Here is an 18,943-nt window from a genome sequence, read left to right as displayed (position 1 = left end):
TCAGGTAGCAATCTCACCTGGTGGGATATTCCCAATATTCCTCATAGCAACAAAATCCCGCCTGAACGTCAGGAGGAACCCAGGAGAGATGCACTGAGGTTGGGTCTGGCAGTAGCAGTTCATCCAGGTTTTGGCCTTTGTATGTCAATGAACAGCTGAACACATCTTGATTTGTCTCATTATGAATCACCATATGATGAAGAATGAATCAAGACTGGAGGGTCTAACCTTCCCTCACTGTAATCACCTGTCTTCTCTAGCTTCTCAGTCTCAGCTTGGTAAGCCTCAGTCTTTTCTAGATAATAATAATAATAATTATAATAATTAATCCGGCTTCCTCCCACCGTCCAAAGACATGCAGCTTGTGGGGATAGGTTAATTGGATAATCCAAATTGCCACTAGGTTTGAATGTGAGTGTGAATGGTTGTCTGTCCCTGTGTGTTGGCCCTGCGACAGACTGGCGACCTGTCCAGGGTGTACCCCGCCTCTCGCCCTATGACAGCTGGGATAGGCTCCAGCGCCCCCCGCGACCCTGAAAAGGATAAGCGGAAGCGAATGGATGGATGGATGGATGGATAATAATAATAATAATAATACATTTTATTTAAAAATAGTGCCTTTCAGAACACCCAAAGACACTGTACAGCAAATAAAACAGATATATATATAAAAACAGAAAAGCTGGGAATATACACAATAATAAGAGTAACAGATAAAAGTTAAGAGCATGCAGAGGTTTAAACATAAGCAATTTTAAACAGGTGAGTTTTGAGGGTGGACTTAAAATGAGGGAATGAAGTAATATTTCTGAGGTCAGGGGGTAAGGAACGCCACAGTCGAGGGGCAGAGCAACTAAAAGCCCCGCCCCTCATTGTAACTGGGGGGCAGGGCTAGATCTAACTAGATCTCCGCTGAGGCTCTATACCGCACAAGCTGGGAAGGACTGCTTCAGGCGCTGAAATGAGAGTGGGCGTGTTACTTGCATGTAGTAGTTGAGTGGCAAATCTGCATACTGATGCTACTTCCACTCTAGCTGTTTGCCTCCAGCAGGTTAATGACATCTTGATCCATGGCCAGTTTAATTACCAAAGTACTGCTGCTGAGGAGATGGTGGTCACTGCTGTTTGTGGCTGCACTGTTAACATGACTTGACTCGCAATGTCTAGCATGGTTTTCAGTGCTGCTGGCCCCCCAGGTTGGCTGAGATGGTAGTCCGATAGCTGTTGTCGGGACATATCAGCCTATCAGGAGTGGCTGAGCATTCATAAATGGTTTCAAGGGGAAAGTCTGGAGGTGCCTATAAGTGCACTGAAGTGCCTACACAGTTTAAAAGTGTTTGGCTACACCAAGCCCATTTTACACAAGACTTTTAACTGGCACCAGTCAGCCTGGTGGTGCAGTTCACATCACCAGCAGGGATTTTTTGGCTTTGACCTATGTATAGTTCTGCTGTCAGCTGTCTAAAATGTACACACTGATCTGATACATTTGGTGTTTTGCTAGAGTAAGAGTCATACGCTTTGACCTTCTCTGTGAGCATTTGGGGAATTTTGAGCTGTTGTTAGCAGAGTTGTGACCACATCTGAAGAGCAAGAGAAATCCTTTCAGAGAGCCAATTGATCCTGACCAGAGTCCAGTGTGTCTGATGTAAAATGGTGTTATTTTACTATTTGTATATTCAGTATTGGTGTTTTGAGCTACTAGTGCAGTTGTTGCCAAACGGAGTGGTCTAATTAGCTCGATCTGTTTAATCCAATCAGGGAAATCTCATCTGCACATATGCGATTATGTCAAGCAGACCCAAAAGGGCAGACAAACTCAAAACAACCCAAACTCACAATGCAGTGATGAAGGTTATTTACCGTGCAATTTGACGACACAGGAAAGTACTTATAGGCTGGTAGCACATGAGGGATCGGAGGGGAGAGGGAAAACTTGACATTTTAAATTGCCAAGTTAATAAGTGGAGTTATCGAGTGAATCAATAAATCCTACCTGTCACACTTTTTACAGCAGACAGCTGGCTGAGCAGGTGAACAGGTTAGTAGGCTGGTAAGTAGGCAAACTGAGGCAGGCTGGTGACACTGAGACATCCAGGTAAGGGGAACGCTGGCACGTCGGAGCGGTGAAAGTGGCAGGAATCCAGCGCGGTTCTTCTGGCAGCTCTTGGCAGAAACAGCCATGCAACCTTGACAGAGGTTTCTCTGCAGGAGAGAGAGAGTCTTGGAATAGACTTGTTGCCTCTGAAAAAAAAACAGCTGCCCCATAAACATGCCAAACAATCACCAGATGAGCCAGAGAAACCTTGGATGCCTGTCCATCCACGTATTACTAAAGAGACTGAGGAAAGTCAAAAACAAACTCTGGTCAGCCTTTATCACAACCAGTGTTTGAAAAATCAAATGCTGCAAATCCGTCCCACAGATTTGTTGGTCTGAACAGCTGCATTAAGATTAAGTGAAGCAGAAGAATATTTTTCACAAGTGTGTAATGGCCTTGAGGTGTCTTTGAACTTGAGATGATCACAGAGCTCTTGGTATTTAAACCTATGGCATCAGGTAGAACAATGTTTTCCTCAGTCTAACTCAGTCTAAAGAGTTTTGCTACAAAATTGATGTGACACAAAAGATAAATACATGTCAGTAACAGGTGATAATCATATGTCAGTGCAGTCCCCAAAATAGTAAAAATACACATTATCTTCCAGCGATTTAGTTACAGAAACATCACTTTTACCTTAATCTTTGTTTTTTTTGATGTTGCTATTTTTTTAATTTAAAACATACAGACTGAAAATCTCGTTGGTTCAATATTCAAAAGGTTCTGTGTTAGCTACATGCTTCTCATTACTGTCAGTGTGTTTGGATGCAGGGTGTGTATGCCGTGGGGAATTTCCAGCCTAGTGAAGATTGCTCCGGGAGTACACAACCTGCCCCCATACTGAGAGAGCCACCCCTCTCCTCCTTGCCCAATGTCAGCCAGTCAGCAATTGGCAACAGCCACCAAGGTAAAGCTACGCCTGCTACTTTAGATTACAGGTTACATCATCCTGACATGTCGATTAGTAACATTGTTTCCAGAAAGAATGTTCTTAACAACTGTTTTTGATCTGAGGGGCTCTCGGGGTTCAGCCCAGTCCTAACAAGTGTGATCCTGGGCCAGTGTGAAAATACTTATAACTCATGGAAAAGCTCACAGTATGACTTTCAAGAAGCTAGAACTTGAAAATCTTTGGCATTTTTGCTTGATTGAGATTAATTTTCTTCATTATTTTGCTGTGATTGATAACTATAGGCAAAAGAGTTGTGTATATCCAGTGAGCATGAAAATACTAAATGTCAGATTTTATTAAGTGGGTAATGTGATGTTTAAATGTCACACGATTCCTAAAGTTGATCAGCTGAAAGGTCTCTTGATACAGCTGTTGTTGTCAAGTAGTATTCTCAAGACCACTGTAGTCAGTCGACTCCTCCGAATTTAAATATTCATCTTTTTTTAATAATTCATGTGTTGAAATGTGAATCTCGAGTGCTGCCATTTATAATGAAGACTGGCTAATGTAAGTGAGCTCCTAATCAGAAAGGACTGCTGTGGTTACCGACTGCACTAATTCATATTTAGTGGTATGATTTCAATTCAGTTCAGTTCAAGTCACAACAACAGTCGCCTCAGGATGCTTTATATTGTAAGGCAGGCCCGACAACAAGACATTTAAATTACCACTTTTGAGCAAGCACTTGGAGACAGTGGGCAGGAAAAACTCCCTTTTAACAGGAAGAAACCTCCAGCAGAAGCAGGCTCAGGGGGGGGGGGGGCGGCCTGGTTGGGGTGATGGGAGGAAGACAGGATTAAATACACACTTTGGAAGAAAGCCAGAGATGAATAATAAGTAAGGATTACATGCAGAGTTATGTAAAAGCAGATAGTGAAGAAGAAATACTTCATGGGAAGCCCCCTGCAGCCTTGGTCTCCCATATGGAAAAGATTTATATAAATCTTATAAAGTTTGTATCTGTCTTGTGTGAAACTTGTATGAAAAGCATACAAGAGTGAAAACAGATCTATATAAATGAAACTTGTATGTTTTGGATACTTCCTAAAACAATATATGAAAGTAATGAGAAAGTGGCCACTTTCATGAGTAAATCATATAAGCCTGATATGATTCACTATATGAAGTAGGTCACATCTGATGCAAGTCTTTTATAAGTTTTTACTATTTCTTTTCCATATGGGCTATTACAAATATGAAATAAAGCACGGTGGATTGGAAGATGTGCAGCAACTGTGGCCACGCCCAGCCCATTATCAGCTGATGTGGGCTGGCACTGAGATCAGCTGATCTGTTTGCACTTGAGCTCAACGTCATAAACTGTCTATGAAATATCTCCAAAAGTTGATTCTGTTCATCTGGACGCAGTGTTTTCAGTGGGAGAAACGTTTCATCATCATCCAGGTGACGTCTTCAGTCTCAGCTGACTGCAGGTTTCAATCTTATAAACAGGACATCTGCATAATGACTGAAACCAGCTCAGTGAAGGAACAATAGGCTGGGAGGTCAGTTCCTTAACCTTCCCTGTCCAGGATGTTGCATCCTTATCGTTGAAAGAGTGTCCACTGGCCTGTAGGTGTAAACAGAGTCCTGGCCTGACGAGGTGGCTCTTCTGTGTTGTGCCATCCTCTTCGCCAGAGGTTGTTTGGTTTCCCCGATGTATAAATCCTGCCAATCCTCCTGCACTTAACAGCGTACACTCTGTTACTCTGTTTGTGTCGGGGGACCCGATCCTTGGGGTGGACCAGTTTTTGGCGCAGCGTGTTTTGGGGTTTAAAAGCCACAGTCTAAGAAGGCTAACCTGCCACTCTTAGACTGTGAGATTTCCATCAGTAATGGGGGACATCTAAAAGTGTACCGTAAACTTACACAAACAGATCAGTATTTAAGGTTTGACTCTCATCATCCACTGGAGCACAAACTGGGTGTCATCAGGACGCTACAACACAGAGCGAACACCATCCCCACTGACACAGCAGCCAGGGAGGCAGAAGAACATCAAGAAGGCCCTGAGTAAATGTGGTTACCCCAGCTGGACTTTTGTCAAAGCTGGGAAGGCTCCAAAAGAAAGCTTCAGCTGATCCAGGAGAGAAGGACAACCGCTGCCTAAGAGAAAACCTGTAGTGATCCCGTACATGTTAGGAATATTGGAACAGCAGAGACACATTTTCTCTAAACACCGCGTCTCTGTGGCTTTTAAACCCCAAAACACTCTGTGCCAAAAACGGGTCCACCCCAAGGATCGGGTCCCCGGACACAAACAGAGTAACATAGTGTACGCTGTTAAGTGCAGGAGGACTGCCAGGATTTTTTTTTTTCTTTCGCCTGTCCCGTTTGGTTCTTTTGCATCAGAATTGTTGTCTAAAGGCAAAGAAAGATGCTCAACGGATTTACTTTACCAAATGGACCATCCCAGCCTTGCCGTAATGGTCTATTTGATTCACCTTTTATTGTTTATTTTATTTATTTTTTTATTTTCACTTGCTAGATACGGGACAGACTTGAATGAGGAAAAGAAAAGGGAGAAAGGAAGAGGGGAAAAACAGTGGAGAAGAGGGACGGGGATAAATGGCAAAAAAACAAAAACCAACAAAATAAGCAGACAAAAAATGCATCTATCAATCACCTGGATCACCTGTTGAGAAAGAAAAAAGAAAACAAGCAGAAGAAAACAAGAGTAATAGAATAAACAACATCACAATGATATATGGGAATATGACAGTAAATACTAAATGTTAAACATTATTGTGCAGCACATAAGATCAACAGAACACAGTGTGCTTTGAGGTAGGAGCCAAAAAGGGTGTAGTTTGTGGGTGTGATCACCCGTGTGTACACCTGTGAGCATGGACGCGCTTGTTTTTAAAAGGTTCCTTCATGTAATGATCTGCTAGAGGGTGTGGGGGGGCCACAGCCCCGTCCTCCAGGGCATGAAGCAGGTATGGAGGAGATCAAAACTCCAGACATCCAGAGGCCCCCAGAACACAAGAGACCAAGGAAGACCAACAGAGGGGCAGCCGCGCCACTGTCCCAGAAAGAGCTGAGGAGAGTCCCAGATGAGGGACTTATGCCAGGATTTATACATCGGGGAAACCAAACAACCTCTGGCTACAACACAGCAGAGCCACCTCGTCAGGCCAGGACTCTGCAGTCTATCTACACCTACAGGCCAGTGGACACTCTTTCAATGATGAGGATGTAACATCCTGGACAGGGAGGAACGCTGGTTTGAGGGCGGAGTCAAGGAGGCCGTTTACGTGAAAAGGGAAAGAGCATCTCTGAATGGAGGAGGGGCCTAAGGGTACATCTGTCACCATCTTCCAATGCTGTGATTGCAGCCATTCCCCAACTCTCTGTGAATGGGACTCATGGTTATTGATCAGTGGTTGTTGATCAATGGTCATGAGAATTTGCATAATTAAGATCAATGAACTGACCTCCCAGCCCATTGTTCCTTCAGTGGGCTGGTTTCAGTCATTATGTAAATGTGCTGATTATAAGATTGAAACCTGCAGTCAGCTGAGACTGAAGACGTCACCTGATGATGACGAAACGTTTCCCACTGAAAACGTCCAGATGAACAGAATCAGCTTTTGGAGATTTTCTTACCTGGATGACTGAGCGTGCATCAAGATGTCTATGAAATACTTACCTGAACACCGTGATGTCACCTGTTGGTTGGTTATGTGCGCTTATGAAGCTATGAACATTTTCATGATCTTAGCTATTTTTAAACCAGATGTCGTATCAAACTTTGAAAATCATCGGCTCGTGATTTGTGAATGAAAAGTCAAGAACCAATAAGCATAGACTGGTTTCACCTGCTCTAAAGGGAATCATAACTTACACACTGAACATCACTTCGTTTTCAGCATGACCTGAAACTGGCGAATGAGACCATAACCTCGACATGAAAGTGTTTAGTGTGGTCACAAACCCTGAGAGCCGGTGTTTGTTTCCCATAGAGCTGAAACAGAGGAGCTGCTGGCTATGACACACTGACACTTCTGTGGCTTCACCCTTTCTAACCTGTTATTAATGTTTGCCTTGGCTTTGTTGTCTTCTGATAGGCCACCACACACTGGGTCCCAGCCAACCAGAACCTATTATTACAAGGACTTCTTCCCACCCCTTAGTCCCAGAGCAAACAGGACCCATGCTAACGCGTAGCGCCTCCTGTCGAGAGCCGTCTATGACCAATATGAAGAGAGCCAGTGCTGAAGTGGAGGTGATAAGTCCGTCCAGTCCGTTAGGCAACCGTGACAACATGATGACCTTCAGCAGCAGCACACTGCCAAGGTAGCTGTTTTTTAATGAGTCCATAGTCATAGTTGCACTTTGGAATATCTAGTTTTTTATTGTTTTAGTTGAAAAGATATCATGTTTATTTTATCCATTTTTTTCAGTAATTTTTTCCAGCAAGTAAAATTGTCTGTTTTAGAGATTCTGGAAAGTAAGGAGTTGCAGACCAAGACGAGCTGTCTGCAGGGTCCATGATCTTTGGATCGTTATAAACCGTGGAATAATGGCAATGATTAGGAAACCTGATGTAGTTTCATGTTGAGGGAGTGTTGATGGGCAATATGAGGCTGATGGGTCATTGTCACCACCTCGACAACGTTCGGGGGGGTGGGTGTCATGGACACCTACGTTTGTGAGCGTAGGTGTCCATGACTTCAACGTCACAGGTCACGAATTCTTGTCAATGTGATAACTTGAAAACAAGAACACGTAGCAAATTGATACCATGTTGTCTAGAAGGCTGAGGGAAGCACTGGTGGTCGCCAGTATTTTTGAATTCCACTTTATACAATCATGTGCCAGGTGGAGGTTTTTAATAAGTAAAGTAAAATGTTATTTATATAGCACCTTTCAAGATAAAATCACAAAGTGCTTTACAGAGGCAGAAAACAGACATCAAAATCTAAAACAAAACAAAATCAACCAAAAGCGAGTTTAAACAGATACGTTTTTAACTGCTTTTTAAAAGACACGACTGAGTCCACAGATCTCAAACTCAAAGGGAGCGAGTTCCAGAGTCTGGGAGCCGCTGACGCTCTGTCACCTTTTGTTTTTAACCTTGTATGCTGGACAACCAGCAACCCCTGGTCACAAGACCTCAGGGACCTGCTGGGGTGATAAGAACCAAGAAGATCACTGATGTACGTTGGAGCTACAAAAATATTTGTGTTTGGGTCCATTTGAAGTTCAACGACTCTGATACTCAGAAAACGGCTGAGTATCGTTTCCAGGTCCTGAATGTTCAGAGGAAAAATGCAGAGTGGAAAGCTCTCATGCAAAGTTCCAGAGAGACATTCGGGACTGCAATCTCCTCTGCTTCACCGAGACATGGCTGAACCCAGCGGTGCCAGACCACGCCATCCAGCCGGCCGAGTTCTTCTCGGTTCACCGCATGGACAGGACACGGGACTCGGGGAAGTCAAGGGGAGGCGACGTGTGTTTAATGGTGAACAACAACTGGTGCAACAGTGCGAACGTTGTTCCTCTCACACGCTCCTGCACACCAAATCTGGAACTACTGTCCATCATGTGTCGTCCTTTTTATCTACCTCGGGAATTTACATCGGTCATTGTAAGTGCCGTTTATATTCCACCACAAGCGGACACGGTCACCGCCTTATGCGAGCTGCATGAGGCACTCACACAGCACCAGACACAACACCGGGACGCTGCGCTTATTGTGACGGGGGACTTTAATAGCGCCAACCTCAAACGCGCAGCGCCGAACTTTTATCAACACATCACCTGCCCCACCAGGGGTGAAAGGACACTGGACCACTGCTACACTACGGTCAAGGACGGTTACAAGGCACAACCCCGCCCTCCGTTTGGCAAATCTGATCACGCCGCCATCTTCCTCATGCCAAAATACAAACAAAGGCTGAAACAGGAAGTTCCGGTTCAGAGGAAGGTCGCGCGCTGGACGGATCAATCGGTGGCCGCGTTACAGGACGCACTCGATGACGCAGACTGGGGCATGTTCAGAAACAGCTCCGACGATGACGTCAACGTGTTTACGGAAGCGGTTGTGGGATTCATCGGGAAACTAGCGGATGATACCGTGGAGACAAAGACTATCACAACGTTTCCCAACCAGAAGCCGTGGGTGGATAAAACCATCCGCGACGCTCTGAGATCCCGCACCGCTGCCTACAACACGGGACTCATGACGGGGGACATGGACCCGTACAAAGCCGCGTCATATAACGTGCGGAGGGCGGTGAAAGAGGCGAAGCAGCGCTACGGGAGGAAACTAGAGTCACAACTCCAACAGAGTGACTCTAGGAGTCTGTGGCAGGGACTAAGGACAATAACGGACTATAAAGCACCAACAACCGGTATGACGAACGCGGCCGTGACTCTGGCAGACGAGCTGAACACTTTCTATGCTCGCTTCGAGGCTGCAGCTAAGGTCTCCAACAATGCTAGTGTTAGCGGCGCTAACGGCTGCAGACAGGAAGATACTGCCAGCACCGGAAACGTGCTCGTCATCTCCGAGCATGAAGTAAGGAGAGCCTTCAAGAGAGTGAACACCAGGAAAGCAGCAGGACCAGACGGCATCCCAGGTCGTATCCTAAGAGACTGCGCATACCAGCTAGCTCCTGTGTTCACTGAGATATTCAACATCTCTTTATCTCAGTCGGTGATCCCCACATGCTTCAAAGAGTCCATCATTGTTCCTGTCCCGAAGAAACCCCACCCTGCTTCTCTCAATGACTATCGCCCTGTAGCCCTCACCTCAGTAGTGATGAAGTGCTTTGAACGCCTGGTCAGAGACTTCATCATTTCACTACCAGACACACTGGACCCACTACAGTTCGCTTACCGTCCAAATCGTTCCACAGACGATGCCATCTCTCATCTCCTCCACACATCACTCACTCACTTGGACACTAGAAGGGGGAATTATGTTAAAATGCTCTTCATAGACTACAGCTCTGCATTTAACACCATAATTCCCTCCACACTCACCACCAAGCTGGAGCATCTGGGACTCAGCTCATCTATGTGTCAGTGGATCTCCAACTTCCTAACTGGCAGACCACAGGCAGTAAGGATGGGCAGACATGTCTCAGCCTCCACCACTCTCAGCACTGGAGCCCCCCAGGGGTGTGTTCTGAGCCCCCTGCTGTACTCTTTGTACACATATGACTGTGTGGCCACTACCAGCTCCACCACCATCATCAAGTTTGCTGACGACACCGTCGTGGTGGGCCTGATCTCTGATAACAACGAGACGGCCTACCTGAAGGAGATTAGGAATCTGGAGAACTGGTGCCAGAGGAACAACCTCCTTCTAAACGTCAGTAAGACAAAGGAGCTGATAGTGGACTTCAGCACTAAGCAGGAGAGGAACTACCAGACCCCCGTCATCAACGAGTGCCCAGTGGAGAGAGTGGACAGCTTCAAATACCTCGGAGTTCACATCACGCAGGACCTGTCATGGTCCTGTCACATCAACACCGTGGTGAAAAAGGCCCGACAGCGTCTCTACCACCTCAGACGCTTGAGAGACTTCCAACTGCCCTCCAAGGTGCTCAGGAACTTTTACTCGTGCACCATAGAGAGCATCCTGACGGGAAACATCTTAACCTGGTTCGGGAACAGCACCATGCAGGACAGACGAGCTCTACAGAGGGTTGTGCGGTCAGCTGAGCGCACCATCCGCTCCGAGCTCCCTGACCTGCACTCAATCTACAGCAGGCGGTGCTGGACCAAGGCCAGGAAGATCGTGAAGGACCTCAGCCATCCCAACAACAGACTGTTCTCTCTGCTGAGGTCAGGAAAGCGATTCCGCTCCCTGAAGACCAACACAGAGAGACTGAGGAGGAGCTTCTTCCCGCAGGCGATACGGTCTCTCAATCACACCACCACACAGTACTGACCCACACATACAGTTCTTACACACACTGGACTTTCTGGACATTGTTTACACTTCATCACTTAAATCACTTTAAGCATATTTGCACTGCACAAGACATAATGTGGATTGCACAACACTGGTCACTACATTCTTCATTTCCGGTTAATACTTGTACAGCTGCTGTTATTGTGTATATATTTATTTAGATTTAGATTTCTTCATACATTCTTATATAGTTCTATATTGTGTATTTTGTTGTACAGTTATTTTATTTTCAACTTTAATTTATATATTTTATCTTATTCTTTCTGACTGTGTACGTGACAAATAAAATTTGAATAAAATTTGAATTTGAATTTGACTTAATGTAGGTCATTTATTCTGGCAACAGGATTTATATTAACTTTCTAATAAACTAATAAACAAGTATTCTGAACACATGTTTAATGCTGCTTTACAATTTGAAGATAGAGTATCATATACTGTTTAATGGTCTCGGTAGGCTACCTGGAAGATCATCGTTTTTCCCAAGCAAACAGTGGGAGGTTTGGGGAAGAACAAACATGGAAGCACTGCAACACCAGTTCTTTGTATTCAGCCCTCGTACATCAGTAATAATAGCCTGTTTTTCCATTCACACACTGCAGCTAGAGAGATGTGTTCAGAGAGATCTGTCTGATCTGTAGATGTGAGAAACCCAAATATCAAGTCGTTCATCCGGGTAACACTGAATCTAGAAGTAGGTGAACAGAATGGAAAATGTAAGTAAAAAACTGAATGCCAGTTTAATGCTGCCATTACTCTTTGCCTTTTCTGGATGTAGCGTTGGCGGTGGCTGTTAACAGGTTAACTGTGATGGAGCGGGACCTCTGCAGGGACGCCGTTGGCCGTAGAATAACAGAACTGCAGCGTGCAGTCATTGGCATTCGCTGAGCATATGAACAGACTAGATTATGCTGTAGGAGTAAAACAGTAAGTTCTTGTTGTGTTTATAAGAGAAGACAAAGTGTGTTTTATGTGCAGATGAGTGAACAGTTCGTTCAGCCGTCGTCTTTATTAAGCAGTCTTAGCTCACAGAGTCCGCTGCCACTGAGTACACATTGAGACGTGAAATACCAGTACATACATACGTGTGTGTGTGTACACTTTTTGTTTGTTATTGTGTGAATGCATGTAGTTGGAATATTATTGGAAGCTTGGAAATACATTTGTATATTATTTTTTCTTTAATTTCCACAGTCGGCCTTGAGTGCCTTTGTTCCCACGGGCAGTGTGCAATGACAGAGACAGCAAAGGGATTTCAGAGGTGACAAAATTGTCTGTTGATGTGAGGAAGGAGCCTCACAGTTTGTGTGGTGACACTGAGAACAACTGGTTTGGAAACGACTTGGACAGAACCACTGTGGAGCAGGGACGATGATGCAAAACGGCTCTCTGATGGGGCGGTGTAGCTGTTTCACTTTATAGGTTTATACATGTACAAACAAGTATTTGAGTAACGTACTAATAGATGACGTCCCCAAGGTAACAAGAACAAACAAAACCTGGATCTAATGTTTGTGTCTGTAAAAACAAAGATCCCCTGAGGCACAGGATGTTTAAAGACAGACGGCTCAATGTGAAGCATCTTACAGGAAAAAACACAAAAAGGCCATTTTTAGCCTTTATTGGACAGAGACGGTGTAGATGGACAGGGAGACAGACTCAAAGCCAACAGTGTTAGCAGAACAGTCCAAAGCAGCGCCTGAGTAGAGGTGGGAGATAACACAGTACAAATACTTTGTTGCTGTACTTAAGTAGAATTGTCAGGTACATGTACTGGAGTATATATTTTTCTGCAAACGTTACTTTTACTCCCTATATTTAGGCAAAAATCTGTACTTTCCTTACATTTCTACACAGGCTTGTTGTGCAGTCTGTCATGATTAGGCTGTGTGGCAGGCAGGAGAGGACCCAAACGCAAAACTCACGGGGACGCGGGGAATAAACTCAGAAAGCACAGCTTTACTGCTGGAAAGACGGATCACGAATAATACAAAACTAAACTGGGAAAAACTAAATATAAAGCTCACCAGGAAACACAGGGAGAGTCACACACAGCATGAGGGAGAACGCGACACTGAACCGAGGGAGACGTGGACATAAATGCACAGAGAGTAAACGAGGGAAGTGGGAGCACATCTGGAACACAGCTGACACAGATAATCGTAACGAGACAGGGCAGGAGTGAACACAACATGACGCACACTGACGAGAGACTGTCAAAGTAAAACAGGAAGTGCACAGAGGTTCAGACAGGAGGAGAGAGCACGGACATAACGGGCTGGGGAATAAAACACAAGGAGGGGAAACAAGGGTTCACAGATACACAGAGGGGCACACAGAGGGGAACCAAATAAGGAACATCTTAACAGAACCTAGGAACCAAGGCATGAATAAAGAACAAAATACAAAACACACGAAGACTAAGAATACCACGACAGTATCGCTTGCAGGGTTGATCTTCGGGGTTAAGGTGGTGCAGAAGGAGAAGCTGTGGCCTCGCACTTCAGACGAGTGTGTTATCTACTTCCTGAGCTAACTTCATTTAAAATGCCTTCGCTGAAAGCAGTCACAGAACAATTTGATGCCCTGCTCCTTTTTTGACGGCAACACTTGCTTGCTGCACAACAAAAAATCATTTGATTCTTTATGACTGCCATTTTTTCCTACTGACCTCAGAACAGCAAAAAGGCAGTCAAAACGCAGCAGAAGCACTGAGCCCTAGAAACAGAGCTGGTAAGAGTCACAGAGCGCCACAGAAACACAAGAGCCACATGTGCAACATGAAGAACAGCTGCATGCAGGCCATGGACCTCTGCATGCTCCCTGTTATGTGGCTCACGCTGCTGTTCTCCTCTCTGGATGTTCTGTCAGATACAGTGGAACCAGTAACCTCAGCATCCAGTACATCGTCCTACTGGGGAGACTGGGGCTGCCGCTGGACAGCGACATGAATGCCAGTGCCCAGGTTTCTGTCCTCTGAGTATCCATACAGTGCTGAATTATTATTTTTTTAATTTAAATTGTGATGCTGTGTTATATTAGAAATGTCCAGACTTTAAACAACACCATAACATGTTTGGAAATGTTCATGGGCACAAAGATAACAGAAGGCTGCTCTACCAGAACGCTAACTGGGCATTTGTGCTTTCAGTTTATGAATTTGACAGAACAATTATATTTACCAAAATCAATTAGTCATTTGTGAAGATCAAGCAAAGAAGATCATGAGCTCAGTGCTGTCACTCTTTTCTTTCTTCTCATAGTGCCTTTATCTTTCTTTTCAGATCCCACGGAGGTTCCTCGCTGGAGGAAGGTCGTATTCCACGGCGTCACGCTTCCATCCACGCCTCGATGGACTCAACCCGGTCCAAACAGCTGCTCAGCCAATGGAAGAACAAGAACGACAACAGGAAACTGTCTCTGCAGGTGATAGACGGTATCAGGCCCGCCTCCTCTTCATCTCCTCAGAGGAACATGGAGCTGCGCTGCTCCTCTGAGCCGTCTGCCATGGGTCTGGAGGTGGAGCTCCGCGGTGGGACCCACCTGCCTATAGCCACAGGCCAGGAAGCTGAGCTGCGTGCTGGGGCGCACATCCCAGTTCAGTACATGAAACTAGCAGCTAGCTCTGTTCCTATGGCCAATCATAATCATCTGTCCCATAATGGGAGCACTGCAGTGACTGGTGGGGCCAGAGTATCTATCCAGTCCCGACCTGGATCCTCTCAGCTAGTTCATATCCCAGAGGAGGAAAATCCCACCAGCAAGGATCAGGAGAGTGAATCCGAGGACAGCATCATGGACGGGGGTGGGTCAGTGAGAGAAAAGTGGCTGAGAGTGACGGAGAAGACCACCATCCCTTGCAGGCCTCTCAGTGCTGGAGGACAGCCACGTCTCATGCAGGTTTGTAACTTCTTTGACTTCTTTCTTTAAACGTGGACAGAACCAGGACAGTGACGTGTAGCAGGGTAGAGCTGCATTAGTCCAGGCAGGAGATCACAAGCACCACAGACGCCTTCCTACAGGAATCTACAGGGACTCATTTGAACAGCAGTATGGTTGCTGTTGACTGACAGCTCTTAATGCCATCCTTTACTTGTAATATACGTTTGTCCAGGCTTCAGTTGATGTTACCTGGCAGGATACAGTGTGTGCTTCCTCCTCAGACCACAAGGGGAACGTTTGTCTGTTACAGTCTTCCAAACCATCAACGTGTCTTTTAGACCCCATTCCCACAAAACTGCTCAAAGAAGTCCTGCCATTAATTAATTCTTTGATCTTAAATATGATCAACCTATCTCTAATGATCGGCTATGTACCACAGGCCTTCAAGCTGGCTGTAGTTAAACCTTTACTCAAAAAGCATCTCTAGACCCAGCAGTCTTAGCTAATTATAGGCCAATCTCCAACCTTCCTTTATATCAAACATCCTTGAAAGAGTAGTTGTCAAACAGCTAACAGATCATCTGCAGAGGTTTATTTGAAGAGTTTCAGTCAGGTTTCAGAGCTCATCACAGAAACAGCTTTAGTGAAGGTTACAAATGATCTTCTTATGGCCTCTGACAGTGGACTCATCTCTGTGCTTGTCCTGCTAGACCTCAGTGCAGCGTTCGATACTGTCGACCATAATATCCTATTAGAGCGATTAGAACATGCTGTAGGTATTACAGGTACTGCACTGCAGTGGTTTGTATCATATCTATCTAATAGACTCCAGTTTGTGCATGTAAATGGAGAGTCCTCTTCACACACTGAGGTTAATTATGGCGTTCCACAGGGTTCAGTGCTAGGACCAATTCTGTTTACATTATACATGCTTCCCTTAGGCAGTATCATTAGAAGACATAGCATACATTTACACTGCTATGCAGATGACACCCAGCTCTATCTGTCCATGAAGCCAGATAACACACACCAATGAGTTAAACTGCAGGAATGTCTTAAAGACATAAAGACCTGGATGGCCGCTAACTTTCTGCTTCTTAATTCAGATCAAACTGAGGTTATTGTACTCGGCCCTGAAAAGCCTAGAAATATGGTATCTAAGCAGATTCTTCCTCTGGATGGCATTACCTTGGCCTCCAGTAACGCTGTGAGGAACCTTGGAGTCATTTTTGACCAGGACATGTCCTTCAATGCACATATTAAACAAATATGTAAGACTGCTTTCTTCCATTTGTGCAACATCTCTAAAGTTAGAAATATCCTGTCTCAGAGTGACGCTGAAAAACTAGTTCATGCATTTATTACTTCCAGGCTGGACGACTGTAATTCATTATTATCAGGAAGTCCTAAAAACTCACTGAAAAGCCTTCAGCTGATCCAAAATGCTGCAGCAAGAGTCCTGACAGGGACTAGAAAGAGAGAGCAGGTTTCTCCTGTTTTGGCTTCCTGTTAAATCCAGAATTCAAAATCCTGCTCCTCACATACAAGGTCTTAAATAATCAGGCCCCATCTTATCTTAATGACCTTGTAGTACCATATCACCCTATTAGAGCACTTCGCTCTCGCTCTGCAGGCCTACTTGTTGTTCCTAGAGTATTTAAAAGTAGAATGGGAGGCAGAGCCTTCAGTTTTCAGGCCCCTCTTCTGTGGAACCAGCTTCCAGTTTGGATTCAGGAGACAGACACTATCTCTACTTTCAAGATTAGGCTTCAAACTTTCCTTTTTGCTAAAGCATATAGTTAGGGCTGGACCAGGTGACCCTGAATCCTCCCTTAGTTATGCTGCAATAGACGTAGGCTGCTGGGGATTCCCATGATGCACTGGGTGTTTCTTCTTCACTCACTATGTATTAACAGACCTCTCTGCATTGAATCATATCTGTTATTAACCTCTGTCTCTCTTCCACAGCATGTCTTTATCCTGTCTTCCTTCTCTCACCCCAACCAATCACAGCAGATGGCCCCGCCCCTCCCTGAGCCTGGTTCTGCTGGAGGTTTCTTCCTGTTAAAAGGGAGTTTTTCCTTCCCACTGTCGCCAAAGTGCTGCTCATAGGGGGTCATATGATTGTTGGCTTTTCTCTGTATCTACTGTACACTATAAAGCGCCTTGAGGCGACTTGTGTTGTGAGATTGAATCTTCTGCAGATGATGCCTGGGGTGCCCTGAACCAGCCCCCATCCTGTATTAATGGCACACTTATTGTCTGGAGGCACACAGAGCTTCTCTGTGGAGAGCACAGAGAGTCTGTCACCTTTTCACCGTGTGCTTGCTCCAAGGGGAACTTTCTGTACACTGTAAGGTCTTCACCAAGGTTGGGCGAATATATCGACAACAGGCTGAGCCTTTCATTGGTTTTACACGAGCGATTTATTTATTTATTTGTCCATGAGTAAGTTTGCTAATAATGTTGGTTGAAGCCAAGAGAAGCAGTCAACAGAAAATATAATAGCGCTGTTTTAACGGCGCCCTCCTCAGACTGCGTCTAAATGCAGTGATTGAAAGAACGGCAGCAGCCTGCGTTCAGAAAAAAACAAAATCATTTGATTGAAATAAAAAACCCAATAATGAGGGAAACAAAGACAAACTGGCTTCTTTTTCCACTATAACCCTGTTTATCTGTCTTACACACTCAAACAACAAATACAAAATTAAACAAAAAGTATCACACTCCACATGTTCACAGTCAGCATGCAGTACTCTGCATTTATTGGTTTCTTTGTGCTTGTGTGTTTGAATAACATTTGTGCTACATTCGAATGAATGATAACTACGACAACATGAGAAGATATAAAGAGAGTTCCATCAAAAACACTGGTCGTCATCTTTGACCAAACACACAGTTAATGTAGTTTCTTGTTTTCCAATAATCTTTAAACCTTCAGTTTGACACAATCCTGAGTTGTCTCATAAGGGAAACAAAAAGCTTCAGTTTGTAAAGCTGTCACATGGATTCCTCGTTGGTTTAAAAATAAAAAAGTAACAGTGCTTTATTACAGTGCTGGTGCGTTGCATCATGAGAGCCGCGGCTGCTGAGAAGCTGACACGGTCGTGCTTCTTAGACCTGTTTTCCAAGTGTGGAGAAGTTCACGTTACACTGCCTGTCTCTTATTTTCCAGGTCATAGCCTTATCTAAACAACAGGGTCTGCTTCACTCTCCTCGGTCAGAGGACGGTGGCAGCACTGTCAGTTGCACCGGATCCATTCGGTACCGAGCCCTGACAGACCAGGATCCATCTCCACCCGCTTCCACCACTGGAGCCGTGGGAGGAGGTCTGTACTTCTAATAGCGCAGATTCAGCCGACTGCTCATCAGTGAAACACAATGACTCGTAAATCATCCAAATTCTACTTTTAATTGAAAACAGTACAAGACAACATGTGACACTGAAACATTTTAAATGTAAACTCATTTGGATTTTGATCCCAGCAGCAGCTTTAAAAAACCTTTCCCTGCTTCCTTTAACCTCCCCAGGTCCTAGTTTGGAGACGCTGTGTGCAGTTTGGACCGTTTTTGATTTGATATTTAAAGTGTTTGTGCTCTTAAAAGCCTCTAAATGAAATCCCACAATGCATTTTGGGATTTGAGTTTTTTTGCTAAAAGAGTTTCCATTTGGGTCCAACCAAATTTAAAAGAAACAGGACATGTTTAGAGTGCTGATGAACCAAATCCTCAAGCTAGATGGGTTAAAGAGCAAAGGAAGAGAAGGTGATATTTATAAAAAATAAAATAAACAAGCTACAAAAAGAATAACACAGAATTAAGTACAGTATAATAATGATAAGCAGACTAAAACTGTGTGTAGTGCTGGCTCTGACCCTAACTGTGTAATGGCGTGACTTTAGGATCTGAATCCATGAATACGACAAGACTTCTTCGGTTGGCTGGTTTGAGACACACTTTATAAGTTGGGGTGGGTTTAAAAATTAATTTAATCAAACGTGAAGCATAGTTTGGATCTTCTTTTGTTGCTGATTCAGTGAATTTTGGTCAGAGTGACGAAACCTGCAGCATCAGAGTC

The 18,943-nt window shown here is 44.6% G+C and overlaps 1 protein-coding gene across 1 annotated transcript in view; it reads left to right on the top strand.

Annotated features, from left to right (window-relative positions):
• LOC146688528 (phospholipid phosphatase-related protein type 4-like) overlaps positions 1 to 18,943 on the top strand; it is a 70,964-nt gene that overhangs the window by 48,844 nt on the left and 3,177 nt on the right. Inside the window, exons 7-10 of the mRNA XM_085438741.1 lie at positions 2,873 to 3,008; positions 7,124 to 7,352; positions 14,268 to 14,883; positions 18,041 to 18,194. Coding sequence (XP_085294867.1) covers positions 2,873 to 3,008; positions 7,124 to 7,352; positions 14,268 to 14,883; positions 18,041 to 18,194 — 1,135 coding nt within the window. The remainder of the gene's footprint in view (positions 1 to 2,872; positions 3,009 to 7,123; positions 7,353 to 14,267; positions 14,884 to 18,040; positions 18,195 to 18,943) is intronic.

The sequence above is a fragment of the Copadichromis virginalis genome, linkage group LG18 (genome assembly GCF_057382275.1).
Source record: "Copadichromis virginalis isolate Kocher_CV1m ecotype Utaka linkage group LG18, C_Virginalis_male_GT1.1, whole genome shotgun sequence".
NCBI classification, from domain to species: Eukaryota; Metazoa; Chordata; class Actinopteri; order Cichliformes; family Cichlidae; genus Copadichromis; species Copadichromis virginalis.
Note: the sequence above shows the minus strand (reverse complement) of the source record. Positions and strands in the feature narration are given on the sequence as shown.